General features: G+C 41.4%; 1 protein-coding gene across 1 annotated transcript in view; it reads left to right on the forward strand.

Annotated features, from left to right (window-relative positions):
* The window catches only part of si:dkey-21p1.3 (collagen alpha-1(I) chain), a 99361-nt gene that overhangs the window by 31437 nt on the left and 49825 nt on the right, over positions 1-18099 (forward strand). The window contains exons 8-16 of the mRNA XM_061887784.1: positions 9226-9333; positions 12441-12494; positions 12634-12687; positions 12768-12812; positions 12897-12950; positions 13030-13074; positions 13669-13722; positions 13794-13838; positions 13920-13973. Coding sequence (XP_061743768.1) covers positions 9226-9333; positions 12441-12494; positions 12634-12687; positions 12768-12812; positions 12897-12950; positions 13030-13074; positions 13669-13722; positions 13794-13838; positions 13920-13973 — 513 coding nt within the window. The remainder of the gene's footprint in view (positions 1-9225; positions 9334-12440; positions 12495-12633; positions 12688-12767; positions 12813-12896; positions 12951-13029; positions 13075-13668; positions 13723-13793; positions 13839-13919; positions 13974-18099) is intronic.

The raw sequence follows: 18099 nt of genomic DNA on the forward strand, positions 1-18099 counted from the left end.
CTCAAGGTATCAAAACCGATTGCCCTCAACTTGTTTGACAGTATTGAGTGGTTAACTGTTTCGATTGCCCTGTGAATGTCAGGCATAACAGTTCCATAGTACTTTCCAGTGTCTCTCTCGCCTGATGTAGTCAGTTAAGTACAGTAGGCATGTATGGGTGGAATGTGGTTTTCTGAATCCTGATTGAAATTCGAATAGGAGCTCGCGATTTGCTATATAATTATCTATTTGCTCATATATTAACCTCTCTATAACCCTTGAGACAGCCCAAAGGATAGAAACAGGGCGCTAGTTGCCGGGGTATAATTTGCTTCCTTTTTTATACAGAGGGGGCTTCACGGTGGCAGAAGGGTTAGTGTGTCTGCCTCACAATAAGAAGGTCCTGAGTAGTCCTAGGTTCAATCCCGAGCTCGGGATCTTTCTGTGTGGAGTTTTCATATCCTCCCTGTGAATCTGTGAGTTCCCTCTGGGTTCTCCGGCTTCCTCCCACTTCCAAAGACATGCACCTGGGGATAGGTTGATTGGCAACACTAAATTGGCCCTAGTGTGTGAATGTGAGTGTGAATGTTGTGTGTCGATCTGTGTTGGCCCTGTGATGAGGGGCGAATTGTCCAGGGTGTACGCCGCCTTCCGCCCGATTGTAGCTGAGATAGGCAACCCCCCCCCCCCATCCCCCCATAACCCCAAAGGGAATAAGCGGTAGAAAATGGATGGATGGATTTATACAGAGGTGATATTCTTGCGAGCTTGAATTCCTGTGGGACATGACACTGATTGACGGACAAGTTAGTGATATGAGCAACCATTAGGGCTATCGTGACAGTTGCGTCTCTGAGAAATCTGGGAATATTATAATTTCCTGTGGCCTGAGTTTCTTTAACACATCATCAGTTTTAACTTTGACAAACTTGAAGTCATCCTTGCGTACCCCTTTGTTTTTATAAAAGTCTTGGATGTGCTGTTCACCATAGAGGCCTGAATGTGAGGGCAATTTGCTTACCAACGTGGAAGTGATGGTTGAGTAAAATCTGTTAAAGCAATTTGCCACTGTTTTTCAGTGATGAGTGAGCCGTTTATTTTCAAATTGAGGTTGGTAGTTATTGTTTTGAGACTGCTGTAGCCCAATTGTTTCAGCGTCTTCCAGAGTTTTTGCGGGTTATTTTTCCATCCATCCATTCATCCATTTTCTACCGCTTATTTCCTTTGGGGTCGTGGGGGGTGCTGTGCCTATCTCAGCTACAATCGGGCGGAAGGCGGGGTACACCCTGGACAAGTCGCCACCTCATCGCAGCGGGTTATTTCTATTTTCCGCTATTTTTTCGTTGAAGTATCTGGATTTGGCCTTCCTGATCATATTTGTTACTTTGTTTCTTAGCTTTTTGTATTCTTTAAGGAGCTGTTCTGTCTTGTTTTTAGTGAACTTAGCGTGTTTGTCATTTCTGAGTTTCATGACTTCTATTATGTCTACATTGATCCAGGGTTCTGTTCTGGATTTTACCCTGGAAGCTTTCATGGATGCTAGCTGGTCAGATACATGCAGGAAGTTTGATTTGAAGCATGCCGTGCTTTTTCAACCGATGAGCAATTTAGTACATTTGACCAGTCCAGTCTTTCCAGGGCTGCTGTTAGAGCTTCACTGGTGTACTTTTTCATCGATCTGAATCTTATTGTGTTGTGACAATCTGATACAGATTTCTGAATTTTTCGTGTGCAGAAAATTATGACATGATCACCTCTTATTCCGCACTCAATTACACCGCTCCTGGAGATCTTGGTCCGGTCTGATGTCAAAATCAAATCAATGACGGTTTGAGAAGCAGGGCACACCCTTGTGAGTTGAGTGATGCGCTGTTTCAGGCTATGTAGCTTACAGTAATTACTTAAGGATTTGTAGATAGGAGGATCTGTTTTCAGGGTGTTGGTGTTCAAATCACCAATCAGTATCACTTCAGAAATGCCTAAATCAGCTGATCCCTCGTTTAGCTGTTAATAAAATGAGTTTTGAGTTGGGGGTCTGCACAGGGTGCCAATTAACAGTTTTTGACAATTTCTATCTGAGTCCTCAATAGAACTATCAAGCCTAGTCTCAGAAAAGGAGATAATTCCCACCTTACTATTTCCAAAGATCAGTCTGAGTTTGTCAATGTTACGGAGAAGAGACTGCTTACATTCATGTGAATTATATGCAGAGAAAATGTTTTCCATGTCTTGTGACAAAGATGTTTCTTTTCCAACGGTTGTGTGGTTCGATGCCGCCGAAGAAGTTATTCCATTATTGTCTTTTGCGCCATTTTTCGTGTCATTGTTGTCCCTGTAGTAGCTTGTCATAGCCGGCGAGGCCACTGTTGTTGTGGGGAGTCTCCATGATGACGGTGTTCATCTGGTTCTTGTTTCGTTAGCCTGTAGCCTGTTGCAAGATGCAGCCGGTGTTCTGGGTGACCCTCGGGGCAGCGCCCTTGGGTTGTTTTATGACGATTTCTACGATGGTGTCTCGGTACCAGGGGTCGTGTCTTTTTTTGATGGTCGTTCTGGTCTCCTCCACTCTGGGTGTTGGGGTGCTCTTATGTTATCCAGTGGGATCCCTTCTCCCACTACTGTGCTAGAATTTTATAGTATTAGCTTTGCTGAGTCATGCCCAGTCCAACAAACCTGGGCGTAGGCACGGATGTATGTCTCCCGAGAGTAGCAGGCAGATTGAGATAACAATTCGAACATCCATTCGACTCGCCATCCGCTTCTTCCTGCTCTCCCTTCGATCCCTCAGGCGGCCCTGTATCAAAAACCGACATCAATCTCTAAAGGATATCTCTACATGGGCTCAGGAACACTTCAGAAAACCACTGTCACTTAATACAGTTTGTCGCTACATCTGTAAGTGCAAGTTAAAACTCTACTATGCAAAGCGAAAGCCATTCATCAACAACACCCAGAAACCCTACCGGCTTCGCTGGGCTCGAGCTCATGTAAGATGGACTGATGCAAAGTGGAAAAGTGTAAATTCACAGACAATATGAAAATAGCCAAAGTCGCACCAACTTATAAAACTGGAGAAAAACACCAGTTTACAAACTACAGACCTGTTTCTCTAATTACCCAATTTTCTAAAATTATTGAAAAACTGTTTAACAACAGATTGGACAAATTCATTAAGTAAGATTAAATGCTAATAGATGTCACGGACTCGTATGGCTGCGTTAGACAGGAGGACAACATACAGTCTTTTAGTGTCCACAAAAAGGCATGAAGTGCAGCACGGAAGCAATAAAACAGCATCCAAGGAGAGCCAGACAATATGTGACATTTACTCCGCAATAATCCTCAAGCCCTGACAAAACGGCGAAGCAGGCATTTATAGAAGCCTGCTGATTGACAACTACTACCAAGTGTGGCCAGGCTGCCAATCAGCGCCAGATGAGGGGAAAGAGCGCTCAGGGAGACACACAGGAAAAGTACCCAAAAATAACAGTGCTACACAGGAAATAAACACAAACTAATAAAGCATTACAAGACGAGATTTTGCAGATCGCCACAATACACAACCAGTACGGATACATTAATCCATCCATCCATCCATTTTATACCGCTTATTCCCTTTCGGGGTCGCGGGGGGCGCTGGCGCCTATCTCAGCTACAATCGGGCGCACAATACGAAGGTCCTGCAGTCCTGGGTTCAACTCCAGGCTGAGGATCTTTCTGTGTGGAGTTTGCATGTTCTCCCCGTGAATGCGTGGGTTCCCTCCGGGTACTCCGGCTTCCTCCCACCTCCAAAGACATGCACCTGGGGATAGGTTGATTGGATACATTAATCGTAATATTGAAATAAATCTCGAAAGTATGGGTGTAATCTTTCTTAGCACCATTTTTAATGATGCTATTTAGCCCCATGTGGCTTTTAGGTTTTTTCTGTTGTTGTTTTAGAATTGACTGTAGTATTCTTGCCTAAATGTTCATAGTACAAACCCAGTTTCCATATGAGTTTGGAAATTATGTTAGATGTAAATATAAACGGAATACAATGATTTGCAAATCCTTTCCAACCCATATTCAATTGAATGCACTACAAATACAAGATATTTGATTGTCAAACTCATAAACTTTATTTTTTATTTTTTTGCAAATAATAATTAACTTAGAATTTCATGGCTGCGACATGTGCCAAAGTAGTTGGAAAAGGGCATGTTCACCACTATGTTACATCACCTTTTCTATTAACAACACTCAATAAACGTTTGGCAACTGAGGAAACTAATTGTTGAAGCTTTGAAAGTGGAATTCTTTCCCATTCTTGATTTATGTAGAGCTTCAGTCGTTCAACAGTCAGGGGTCGTATTTTATGCTTCATAATGCGCCACACATTTTCGATGGTAGACAGGTCTGGACTGCAGGCGGGCGAGGAAAGTACCCGCACTCTTTTTATGAAGCCACGCTGTTGTAACATGTGCTGAATGTGGCTTAGCATTGTCTTGCTGAAATAAGCAAGGGCGTCCATGAAAAAAGATGGCGCTTAGATGGCAGCATATGTTGTTCAAAAACCTGTATGTACCTTTCAGCATTAATGGTGCTTTCACGGATGTGTAAGTTACCCATGCCTTGGGCACTAATGCACTCCTATACCATCACAGATGCTGGCGTTTGAACTTTGCGTCAATAACAGTCTGGATGGTTCGCTTCCCCTTTGGTCCGGATGACACAATGTCGAATATTTCCAAAAACAATTTGAAATGTGGACTCAGACCACAGAACTTTTTTCCACCTTGTATCAGTCCATCTTAGATGATCTCGGGCCCAGAGAAGCCGGCTGCGTTTCTGGATGTTGTTGATAAATGGCTTTCGCTTTGCATAGTAGAGCTTTAACTTGCACTTACAGATGTAGCGACAAACTGTAGTTACTGACAGTGGTTTTCTCAAGTGTTCCTGAGCCCATGTGGTAATATCCTTTAGAGATTGATGTCGGTTTTTGGAACAGTGCCGTCTGAGAGATCGAAGGTCACGGTCATTCAATGTTGGTTTCCGGCCATGCCGCTTACGGGGAGTGATTTCTCCAGATTCTCTGAATATTTTGATGATATTATGGACCGTAGATGTTGAAATCCCTAAATTTCTTGCAATTGCACTTTGAGAAATGTTGTTCTTAAACTGTTTGACTATTTGCTCACGCAGTTGTGGGCAACTGCTCAGTCTTTCTTGTGAAAGACTGAGCATTTTTTAGGAAGCTGCTTTTATACCCTATCATGGCACCTACCTGTTCCCAATTAGCCTGCACACCTGTGGGATGTTCCAAATAAGTGTTTGATGAGCATTCCTCAACTTTATCAGTATTTATTGCCACAATTGCTGGCATCAAATTCAAAAGGTAATGATTATTTGCACAAAAAAAATGTTTATCATTTTGAACATCAAATATGATTTCTTTGTAGCATATTCAACTGAATATTGGTTGAAAATGATTTGCAAATCATTGTATTCCGTTTATATTTACATCTAAAACAATTTCCCAACTCATATGGAAACGGGGTTTGAATGCTAATTAGCTTGGTTTTATATTTCTTAGGTATTTCTGCTTCTATAGATCTGTTAAAACTATTCGATATAATGTATTTTATTATTGTTTTTTTGTTCCAAGCATTTTTTCATTCCTTTTTTCATCCACGGTTGGTTGTTTTTCTTTTGCTTCTTATTTTATTCTTCCCATGAACAATGTTTATCATAAATTGCTAGAACAGTGTCAGATCATTCTTAAAAGAAATCATTACTTCCTCCGTGCATAGTCTTTGACATTTATTTTTGTCAATTTTCTTCTTCCTGTAGTTCCCATCATAGATAGTGAAAACTGGCAGATGGTAGCTGGTGTTGGTTGTCAGCAGTCCACTTGTTGTATTGTTATCAAATACATTAGTAAAGATATTGTCATTAAGCGTAGCACTGTGACTTGGTCTTTTTGTAAATAATACATAATGTTAGCTATAGAAAACATACAAACCCTTTATTTGTTGAATCAAAAATATAGAAAAATTTAATGACCTAGTGCATTTGCAAACAGCTAAAATTATGTGTAAAACCACCTATAACCTGCCACCTAAGAATCTACATCACATCTCAACAAAATATTAGAAATATAACCTTAGAGGAAAATCAAATTTAAAACATTTGTAAGCATGTACAAGACCTTTAGCATATCAGTATGCGGAATTAAATTATGGAATGGATTAAGCGAATGAATCCAACAAAGCACCAATATGATACAGTTCAAGAGACTGTTCAAACTACAAGTGTTCACAAAGTACAAAGAGGAGCAGTTATCATAAATATCTTGAACCCTTTAAAAAAGAGAGAGAATGATTATATATGTATTTGTTTGTTTATTTAATTATGGTATATTTATTAATTTATTATATATTTATTCACTCTTCTGTTACAAACAGAGAACAAAGAAATGGGATAAGACTGCTATCATATGAAAGGGGGTAGGAATAAATAAGATATTCTTCCTACTCCTTTTTGGACATGCTGTAATGAAGCAACTGGAAATTTGTGATGCATTAAATTGGAATTGTATTATATGCATTTTCGAAATAAATTGAAACTAACTGGACTGAACATTTTAGCTGTTTGTATGCGTGTGGAACAAGGATTTGACTTCTAATCGAGAATAGATAAAAATAAAAAATACATAGTTTTAAACAACTCCATTGAAGTATGAGGTATGGCGGAGATATTTAAAAAACAATCTTGCCTTCCTTCATACTTGCTCCAAACGAGCCGTTTGGAATTGGAGAAGCTAGTTTCGTATTTGTTGCTAGTTACGTCAGCGGATATCTCCAGTCACAAAATGGCACATCCTGAAGAGATGTCAGTAAGCGATTTGAAGATAGTCTGCAAAACATAATATATGCAAAATTTTAATCATACAACATACATTTCATGTTAGGTAGGCTGCAAGAAAAAGTTTAAAATGTAAAAAAAAAAATCACAATATGACCCCCTTTTTTATTTTTATTTTTATTTTTTTAATTAATCAATCCAAAAAAACAATACACAACAATACGATAACAATACAAATCTAATTTCAAAACCAAACCCGGCCCAGCAACATTCAGAATAGCAATTGACTGAGCAATTGAGAGGACACAAACATGACACAAAACAATCCAAAAGTCGTCAAACAAGAATGAATAATAACAACAACAGTATCAATTTTAACAAGAATTACAACATAGCAGTGATTAGAAATCCCTCATTGACATTATCATCACAACCATTTATAAAAATTAAAAACATTGAAAAAATTAACAATAGTGATGTGACCCATTTTAATGTTTACAATCCTACTCTGGCTCAGTCACACTGGCAAGCCAATGTTACATAAATGAATGTTAAATGGGTTATACTTGTATAGCGCTTTTCTACCTTCAAGGTACTCCAAAGCGCTTTGACACTATTTCCACATTCACCCATTCACACACACATTCACACACTGATGGCAGGAGCTGCCATGCAAGACCCTAACCACGACCCACGAGGAGCAAGAGTGAAGTGTCTTGCTCTAGGACAGGGGTGCCCACACTTTTTCTGCAGGCGAGCTACTTTTCAATTGACCAACTCGAGGGGGTCTACCTCATTTATATATATCATTTATATTTATTTATTTATGAAAGAGACATTTTTGTAAACAAGTTAATTGTGTTTAATGATAATACAAGCATGTGTAACACATATAGATGTCTTTCTTTCACAAAGACAAGAATATAAGTTGGTGTATTACCTGATTCTGATGACTTGCATTGATTGGAATCAGACAGTAATGATGCCAACGCCCACATTTTCAAATGGAGGAGAAAAAAAGTTGTCCTTTCTGTCCAATACCACATGAAAGTGGTTGGTTTTTGGCATCTAATTCATTCAGCTTCCATACACTTTACAAGAAAAACATTGGCGGCAAATTCCGTAGCTTGCTTGATTGACATTCACGGCACCCGAGGGTCTTGTGAGATGACGCTGGCTGCTGCCAGTTCATTATTATGAAAAAATGACAGAGAGGAAGGCGAGAAACACTTTTTATTTCAACAGACTTTCGCGCCGTCCCTTCCGTCAAAACTCTAAAGGCCGACTGCACATTTCCTATCTTCACAATAAAAGCCCTGCTTCAAGCTGCCTGCGCTAACAAAATAAGAGTCTCGGAAAGATGGCGTGCACAAGTGATGTGCAAGCCAGCTTTCTGAGGGATCGCTTGTGCACGCCAGTTTTCCGAGACTCTGTATTTAGTTAGCGCAGGCAGCATGAAGCAGGGCTTTTATTGTGAAGATAGGAAATGTGCAGTCGGCCTTTAGAGTTTTGACGGAAGGGACGGCGCGAGAGTCTGTTGAAATAAAAATTGTTTCTCGCCTTCCTCTCGGTCATATTTTCATTATAATGATCTTGCAGCAGCCAGCGTCATCTCACAAGACCCTCCGGTACCGTGAATGTCATTTAAGTGACGTCTTGGTGAAAATTGATGATCACTAATTTTTAGGTCTATTTTTTTTAAAAGCCTGGCTGGAGATCGACTGACACACCCCCCGCGGTCGACTGGTAGCTCGCGATCGACGTAATGGGCACCCCTGCTCTAGGACAACACGGACAGGACGAGGTTGGTAGTAGGTGGGGATCGAACCAGGAACCCCTCAGGTTGCTTGCACGGCCACTCTCCCAACCGCGCCACGCCGTACATAAGAACTTAATAGTTGCTGTATGGGTTAATATCTGTATATACAAATCCATCCATCCATCCGTTTTCTGCCGCTTGTCCCTCTCAGGGTCGTGGGGGGTGCTGGAGCCTATCTCAGTTGCATTCGGGCGGAAGGCGGTATACACCCTGGACAAGTCTCCACCTCATCACAGGGTCAACACAGACAGACAACATGCACACTCACATTTACACACTAGGGCGAATTTAGTGTTGCCAATCAACTTATCCCCAGGTGCATGTCTTTGGAGGTGGGAGGAAGCCGGAGTATCTGAAGGGAACCCACGCAGTCACAGGGTGAACATGCAAACTCCACAAAGATCTTTATGTATAAATTGTACAGTACAGTTCCTACCCACTCTTAATTTTCATGAATAGTCACGTAATCAAATAAAGTAATGCAACTCTCTCACTGATGTATCTGAAAATAATTTTTAGTTACGAATAACATTATAATTTTTCTTCACCTACAAAATCTGTGTCACCTGTGCTCGTACCTTAAGGGTGTCCGTGGACCACCAGGCATGCCCGGGCCCCAGGGCCGACCTGGGAATGATGGGACACCGGGGGACTATGGAGAACCAGGACCACCAGGTTTACCTGGAGAACAGGTGAATCCCCGGACACATCATGTGGGATATTTGTTGTCAAAGTTGTCTCTCAATTATAATTTCAACTGTATTATAATGAAAATGTTGTTTTGCGCTAATTTAGTAATTTATTGCGATGCTAACACAATTTCAGTAGTATTGTAACAAACTAAATAAGGTGACCAAAAAGACTACTACCGACAAGGAGTTGGATTTGGTAGCCAAGTCCCCTGGTTTTCCCCCTGGTTTTCATCCCTCACTGAAAAATTGAGGGATGAAAACCCAGACCCAAGACCGTTTTGATAATCACCACAAGCCTGTGGCAGTTTAGGGTTCTTCCGCTTGGTCTTTACAACGCACCTGTCACATTTGAGGGTCTTATGGACAAGGTGCTCACTGGCATTTCTCTCCAGGAGTGTGTTGTGGACCTAGATGACATCTCGGTCCATGATGGTTCATTCGAGGCAGCCTTTGCGTGTCTCAAGTGTGTGCTGGAGAGGGTGAATGCACCAGGCTTGAAACTAAACCTGCAGAAATGCTGCTTTTTGAGACGGGAGATCACGTTCCTGGGACATAGAAATGAAGGAGGCGCTGTGGTACATGAGAAAGTTTGAGCAGTGAAGGAGTGGTCCAGTCCTAGATTGGTGCAGGAGCTGGAGAGTTTCCTTGGCCCTAGGTCATATTGCAGGCGGTTTGGGAAAATATTCTCCTGTGTCGCTGCAAGCCTGTTCAAATTGCTGCTAAAGAGCAAGCTAGGTACTCTGATGGAAGAGTGTCAGACGGCATTCACTTCACTGCAGAGAGCCTTTTCAGAGGCCCCCATCCTCACCCCGCCTAACTCCAGCCTTCCCTTTGTTTTGGAAACCGATGCTAGCAGTATTAGCTCCGAAGCAATGCTGTCACAGGTGACACCTAAAGACGAGAAAGTGATTGCATACCATAGCAGGCTGAACGCCGCTACTGTGTGACACGGCGGGAGCTACTTTCTGTGGTCTCTGCTGTTCACAATTTCAATTATCACCTAGGTGGACTTCATTTCACAGTCAGAGCCATGTTGCTTTGCAGTGGCTAATGTCCTTCAAAGAGCCAGAAGGCCAGCTGATACACTGGATTGAAGAGCTACAGGCATACGACTTCAACTGGCCTACAGGCCATTGGCATAACATGACAATGCTGATGCACTCTCTCGCCGGTCCTGCTATTTGAATAACTGCCAATATTTTGAGAAAAGCGAGACGCTGGAGGGACCCAATCTAGAGGTGTCGTGTGCAATGGTAGATGCGTTGGGGCCACCCGATGGACAGCTAAAGACACCCATCGCTGCAATGGAGTAGCAGCTTAGACCAGAGGACAGTGACATCAGTCCTGTGCATGCATGGGTGGCTGAACAGCGGCGACCACAGCTGAAGGAGATTGCCATACTCTCTTGCGCTACATTGGGCTTCTGGTTAATGTTCGACACCTTGCGCCTGTCATATTGTGTGCTGCAAAGAGACTGGAGAGAACCAGCCACAGGGAGATATGTTGGCAAGAGGTGGTGCCGAAAGCTTTAAGAGAGTACAGGTGGTACACGGAGCCTCTATTGTGGGCATTGTGCAGTTTCATGACAGAAGGGCCCCACAGACAGATTTCATGCTCAGCTTCAACAGTTACCAGCAGACTGTCCGATGGAGATCCACGGACTATTTTACAAAGTGGCCTGAAGCAAACACCCTGCTTGACAAGGAAGATGAAACTACTGCAAACGCGCTGTTGGAAAGAATGTCCAGCAGGTTCGGTGCTTCAAAGATCATCCACAACGATCAAGGCAGGAACTTCGAGTCAAGGCTCTTTGCAACAGTGTCCGGAAAACTTGGCTTTAAGAAGACCCAGAACACACCTTTCTAGCCAAATGTTGAAAATTTGTTTTTGTTAATATAAGGCCTGTGTCAGTATACATTTGACAAGAAAAGTTAAAAAGTACTTTGGACTTTGTGTGCAATTCTTTTGGGCACTACAATATACACGTTACATTTATTTCTGATACGTCCACTTTTTGCCACCTATATAAAGCAAACTGCCTGGATTTCAAAATCTTCCGCATTTCCAACAAGTCAGCAGATAAAACTCCTCTTGCTGTGACTTGTGTGGTTTTCGTTTAAACCATGTTTTCCTGCACTGTAATTGGCAGGCCTTTCAGAAGCTATTTATAAAACATTGTTCAACTAAAAAAATTTAGAAATATTAAAAAATATCAATAAAAGTTACCTTTTCTGCAAAGGTTCAAAAGAATGCAGGGCTGTTAAGATACATGTCAATTAAGTTAAGATATATGTGTCATTTGTAATCTGTTATTCTGGTGTGTCAAAAGTATGTTAAAGTTAAGTTTAAGTCCCATTGATAGCCACACACACATTAGGTGTGGTGAAATTAACCTCTGAATTTGACCCATCCCAATGTTCACCCCCTGGGAGGTGAGGGGAGCAGTGAGCAGCAGCGTTGGCCGCACTCAAGAATCATTTGGTGATTTAACCCCCAATTCCAACCCTTGATGCTGTGTGCCAAGCAGGGAGACAATGGGTCTCATTTTTATAGTCTTTGGTATAAGTCTGTTTGAACTCACAACCTTCCAATTCCAGGGCGGACACTCTAACCACAAGGCCACTGAGCAGGTCTTATTCCCAAATTACATTTTGTTTTAGTGAAAGTAACTACAAAGTAATAAAGTTTAATTCACAGACAGTAATCCACCACATGTATTTGTCGCCATTAGTTAGTTGGCAACATAACTCGATAAAGCTATGGGCTGTTTTTGATTAAACTTTCAGGCATTGTCAGAAATTGGATAAGATTTTAAGATTTTAGGGGTTATCCAGATCATTTCCACTGCGTTACCTTACGTTTTTGCCATGAGGCTTAACTTCTGTGTGTGTATGCTAGCTGCCTTGTGCCCAACCACAGATACAAAAAGAGTAGATGACAAGAGGGCTCACTCTGTTTATTTCATTCCACTCAAACAACAGCAACACAGCTCAAAAGGTTATTGGTTTAATTTTATCAAACTTTGAGGAAATGTCAAACATGAGATAAGGAACAAGTAATTAGATGAACTGCTTTTTTAAAAATGCATCTTGTGCTTGGTTCATTAGGGACCCCAAGGCTACATTGGAGAGAAGGGCAGCAAAGGGGAGCCGGGTGAGTGGGTAAGAATGTTTAGAACCTTCAAAGTTCAAGGAGGCCTTATATCTAACTCTAAATGTATCAGTCTATTTATGTGCTCACTGGTGAGGTAATTGCGAGCAATGATGACCTGGATTAAAGCATTGATTAATGCCTCTTCAGGGTTATGAAGGGGAGCCTGGACAACAAGGCGATAGGGGTCCAAAAGGACACAAGGTTTAAGAGACCATCCTCTGCTAAAGACTAAATGCACTCATCTTTAAAACAAATCATCTTTATTGCTTTACTTTCTCCAGGGGAAGAAAGGTATCCGAGGCTTTGTTGGACATCCAGGGTACATGGTAAGATGTAATGTACTCTGTTTCTCGTACACTGTAAATCATACAACCTTTGCACCACGACATCTCTATGGTATTGTCTTACAGGGAGTACTTGGAGTAAGGGGTCTTCCAGGTTTCCCCGGACCATCAGGACCACGGGTCAGAGCCTAATATTTAGTTAACTAGCCCATGTGTCATATACATACTTTGTGTTTGCTTTGCTTCTGACTTTTTCCAGGGAACAAGTGGAGCACAAAGCTTTGGTGGACCACCAGGCCCACATGTAAGTATGAGGTTGTACTGTTATGTTTTTTAATCAGAGTTTAAGTATGTTACATATTGTGTCCCACAATAATATAACCTACTCAGTTGCCTGGTGGTTAGAGTGTCCGCCCTGAGATCGGTAGGTTGTGAGTTCAAACTCCGGCTGACTCATACCAAAGACTATAAAAAAAATGGGACCCATTGCCTCCCTGCTTGGCACTCAGCATCAAGGGTTGGAATTGTGGGTTAAATCACCATAAATGATTCCCGGGCGCGGCACCACTGCTGCCCACTGCTTCCCTCACTTCCCAGAGGGTGATCAAGGAGATGGGTCAAATGCAGGGGACACATTTCACCACACCTAGTGTGTGTGACAATCATTGGTACTTTAACTTTAACTAATTCAGTATTTTGGAAATTGGCCCAAAAAAGGCAGAATAATTATTAATATTCATAAACATTGATAAGAACCCTACGTTAAGTTTTTAACACTGTCATTTGATTTGAAAGATTATGCCAAATAGATGCAAAAAATATATATTAACCTTCCCTCTGATTAAAATTCAAAGGCCCACTGTATGTGTCAGTAACATCAATTAATGTGATTTCCCAGGGCAAAATAGGTCCAAAAGGAGCAAAAGGTGTCCCAGGAGTGAAAGGACCTCCTGTGAGTAAACACCCAACTCATTTCATTTAGATATCACCAAACACTTGTGTCAAGATCTTGTTTGTCGTCAGGGTCAACAAGGTGAAATTGGACTGAGAGGATCAAATGGACCACAGGTAACAAACCAAAAATATATTTTAAAAGAATGGGAAAATACAAAACATGGTACTCACCTGGAACTAATTGTTTCATTTTAGGGAGAACCCGGTCCCAATGGAACAGTTGGCTTTCCGGGGATACGAGGTCCTCAGGTACAACAAAGCAGCAAACATTTATGTTCAAGAAGCTCATTTGTACTCCACATGCCGTTTAGATACTGTATTTTTTGGACCATAGGGTGCACCAGATTATAACGTGCACTGCCAATGAGCGGGTCTATTCAGGTCTATTTTCATACAAAATTCAGCACGGTGGAACAGGGGTTAGTGCATCTTCCTCACAATACGAAGGTCCTGAGTAATCCTGGGATCATAATTGCCAACCTTGAGACCTCCGAATTCAGGAGACTAGGGGTTTGGTGGTAGCGGGGGGTGTATATTGTCACGTCCCGGAAGAGTTAGTGCTGCAAGGGGTTCTGGGTATTTGTTCTGTTGTGTTTATGTTGTGTTACGGTGCGGATGTTCTCCCGGAATGTGTTTGTCATTCTTGTTTGGTGTGGGTTCACAGTGTGGCGCATTTTTGTAACAGTGTTAAAGTTGTTTCTCCGGCCACCCTCAGTGTGTGTGTGTGTGTGTGTGTGTGTGTGTGTGTGTGTGTGTGTGTGTGTGTGTGTGTGTGTGTGTGTGTGTGCGTGTGCGTGTGTGTGTGTGTGTGTGTGTCAAAGCTGTATATATTTTGAGACTGGGCCAGCACACTGTTTGTATGGAGGAAAAGCAGATGTGACGACAGGTTATAGAGGACGCTTAAATACTTTAAGGCACGCCCCCAATATTATTGTCCGGGTGGAAATCGGGAGAAATTCGGGAGAACGGTTGCCCCGAGAGATTTTCGGGAGGGGCACTGAAATTCGGGAGTCTCCCGGGAATATCGGGAGGGTTGGAAAGTATGTTGTAGATGCACTTTGGACTTTGCCAAAAATTTCCATTAAGTGATACATGTCTTCTGCATGTTTGAAAACATAGTATAACGTCACAGGTTGGAGCATGATGACATGACAGTAAATGAGAGTGTTATAAACCAATGCAACCGAATACCCAGTTTGAGGAGTTGCAGGTACAGCTGCGCCGGTTACAGCCCCCTCAATCGATAAGCTTCACTTGTGAATCTTTAGTTTAATTGAGACAGGTTATCGCGCTGCGCTGAACTAGAAATCAGTTAACAGTTTTTGTCTTTAAAACGACACGAGTGGCAGGGTTGTCCGAGAAATGGTCACATACTTTTTACTTTATTTACGTAACTGGAACGAGAATGGACGTAAATACTTGTACCGGGTGTCGCGCGAGAATAGCAATTAGAAGACAGTTTATCTTTCAAACAACGTGACAGTCATTGCTGCCCGCAAAATAATAACACACAAAATAGATAACACCACCACCCCGGACCGTCTCTGTGCTGTCCGTCAATATCGTAACATCCCAAATGGTGGAACAGACAGGTTCCCAGTTTGTCTTTCTTTATTTTACAAAATGCAACATTCTTGCACAAAGGGCTCAATCTCTGTGACTTGCTCTCTTTTTCTCTCCCCTTTGAAATCCACAACACATTTCACTTCCCATCCTTGTGCCGGAGGTCCCGCACCCCAGTTAAGCCATTGGCTAGAACCCAGAGGTGTCAGTAACACTGACTTGACTCTTGGAAAAGAAATGTATTTGACATTCGACATGTGTTTGCCTTTTTACTTTATTTAACATTGTTGGAGATATATGCTGTGTTTTAGAAAAAAATTAAGTACTGGAAGCATATCATATTTATAGAATGTGCTTTTTTGAAGATAAATGTGCCTATGGCTGTTCTCTTATATCAGGTTATTGTTATTCTCACAGCACTCAACTGATCAGTGGTCTTAGAGCAGGGGTCGGCGACCCAAAATGTTGAAAGAGCCATATTGGACCAAAGATACAAAAACAAATATGTCTGGAGCCGCAAAAAAATAAAAGCCATTTTACATACAAATAGTGTGTCATGAGATATAAATTCAATTAAGAGGACTTAAAGGAAACTAAATTAGCTCAAATATAGCTACAAATGAGGCAGAATGATGCAATATGTACATATAGCTAGCCTAAATAGCATGTTAGCATCGATTAGCTTGCAGTCATGCAGGGACCAAATATGTCTTATTAGCACTCCACACTAGACAATAACATCAACAAATACCACCTTTGTGCATTCACGCACAATGTTAAAAGTTTGGTGGACAAAATGAGACGGAAAAAGAAGTGGCATAAAACACGTCCGAGAAAGTCGGAGAAAGTTGTACATGAAACAAACCACGGTGAGTTCAAGCACCGCCAAAATTAGTAGGACAAAACGGCGCTCGGCAAATACTCGAATCATTAAAGCATGTTTAATACAAACCGTGTGCTTTATAACAATTAGGAAGGTTTGTGTCAGGTTTGTGTCATGTTTGTCCTCCTGCAGAAACAATTTTTTTCCATTTTTCATACATTTTTGAAAAAGCTCCAGAGAGCCACTAGGGCGGCGCTAAAGAGCCGCAGGTTGCCGACCCCTGTCTCAGAAGAAATTATTTGCCAGTTTTGTTAACGATTCTTTTACCAATTCGCACGTTGGACAAACACTGCAGAATTATTCACGAGAAAGGATGATAACAGGGCAACTTCCAATACTTGCAAAAATTGCAAAGTAAATAGTTCATCAAGGTGAGGAAATGATATCAAAAACATTAGCACACATAGCATGTGATAACTTTGAATTAATATTGTGTACAATGATGTCTATTCTAAAGCAAGGGACTCAATCTCGCAGGTCATTTGCGGGCCACAGGACCATTTTTTGTGGCCGTCTAACTTAGTTAGCTAACTCTGGGCAGCTATTAGTTTAACCTCTGGCGGGCCGTGCGTTTCCCACTTAAGGCTTTCAATGATGTTCTACTTAGTCCGACTTCAAAAAACAGCTCTGAAAATACAATAATTTATGTCACCACATGTCCATGGTTTGAAAAATACTATACACACTTAAGCACTACTGGGAATTGAATCACCTCGATTTGTCCCTACAAAATGGGCAATTTTTTTGACGTATTTAAATTAAATTTGAACTAAAATAATTGTTAAAAAACATATTGAATGTGAAAAAATATATTTGAACTCACAATTTGTAAAGCCATTGGTACTGCTCGTAGTTGGTTGATTCGAGTGGAAGTGACGGGCAATTAATTTCACCGCCAGGACAGCTTAACTCGTTTCCGTAGTTGACCGACCTCGTTTCACAAGATTGAGTTTCTCTTTAAATATCCTTCTTTTAATTTCCCTTGCAAATGAATATCTGCCATCGAATCAAGGTTTTGCTCTGCTTCTTTGTTGGGTAAAAAAGTGAGTACCACTGATCTCTCCGCTGGCCGGGTATGGCTCCGGTGCCGCTTTCTGCTTTCGTAAATCACAACTTTTGATTGGATACTTGGGAGTGACTAGTGAGTATCCAATCACAGTCATGTTAAACGTAAGGCTACCTAGGTGGGCTACTGTCAAAAAACTTGTGATCTGATTGGCCATCGCAACTGTCTGTTAACTGATTGTCCTCTGTTCGTTAAACTGCACAGCCGCCACTAATGTTGGTTCAGAAGGCCTCTGGCAGAATTCACACAGGGCTGGTAACAAGCTAACAAAATTCTGATTGGATAAAAGCTGTAACTTAAAACAGCTACTCTGTATCCTATAATGAAATGAAGAGAATATGATGAATAATTTTATATATTTATGAAAAGTAAATTTAAAATAAAATTAACTTTTATTAATTTATGATCATGATTTATGGTAGGCCAGCAGCGAAAGCCTTGATGGCCCTGATGGCCCACCACTGAGTTTAACTAATCTATTTTGGCAATCTTGAATTCAACTAAACACTACAATGACAGTGCAACCACATAAATTGACCACACAACAAACACATTTGGCAACACAAAGAGCGATTTTCTTTTAGCAAGCGGAATTATCTCTGAACTTCTCCTGTGGAACTCAACAGTGTGAAATATACAAAATTGTTAGGTTACGCCCAAGCGGGACCCCAGGAGTGAAGAGGAGATGACAGCTCTGAGTACAAGAAGCTTTGATCCTGAGCTTGGGAGGAGATACAAAAAACAATGATACATACATGAGGGAGTAGCTGTGCCACAAAAAAAAACAGTAAAAAAGTAAATGCAAAACAAAGGTGCCTAGAGAGAGCCAAGGAAGAGACTGAGCATAAAAAGTCATTTTCTAA

Source organism: Nerophis ophidion, linkage group LG26 (genome assembly GCF_033978795.1).
Source record: "Nerophis ophidion isolate RoL-2023_Sa linkage group LG26, RoL_Noph_v1.0, whole genome shotgun sequence".
NCBI classification, from domain to species: domain Eukaryota; kingdom Metazoa; phylum Chordata; class Actinopteri; order Syngnathiformes; family Syngnathidae; genus Nerophis; species Nerophis ophidion.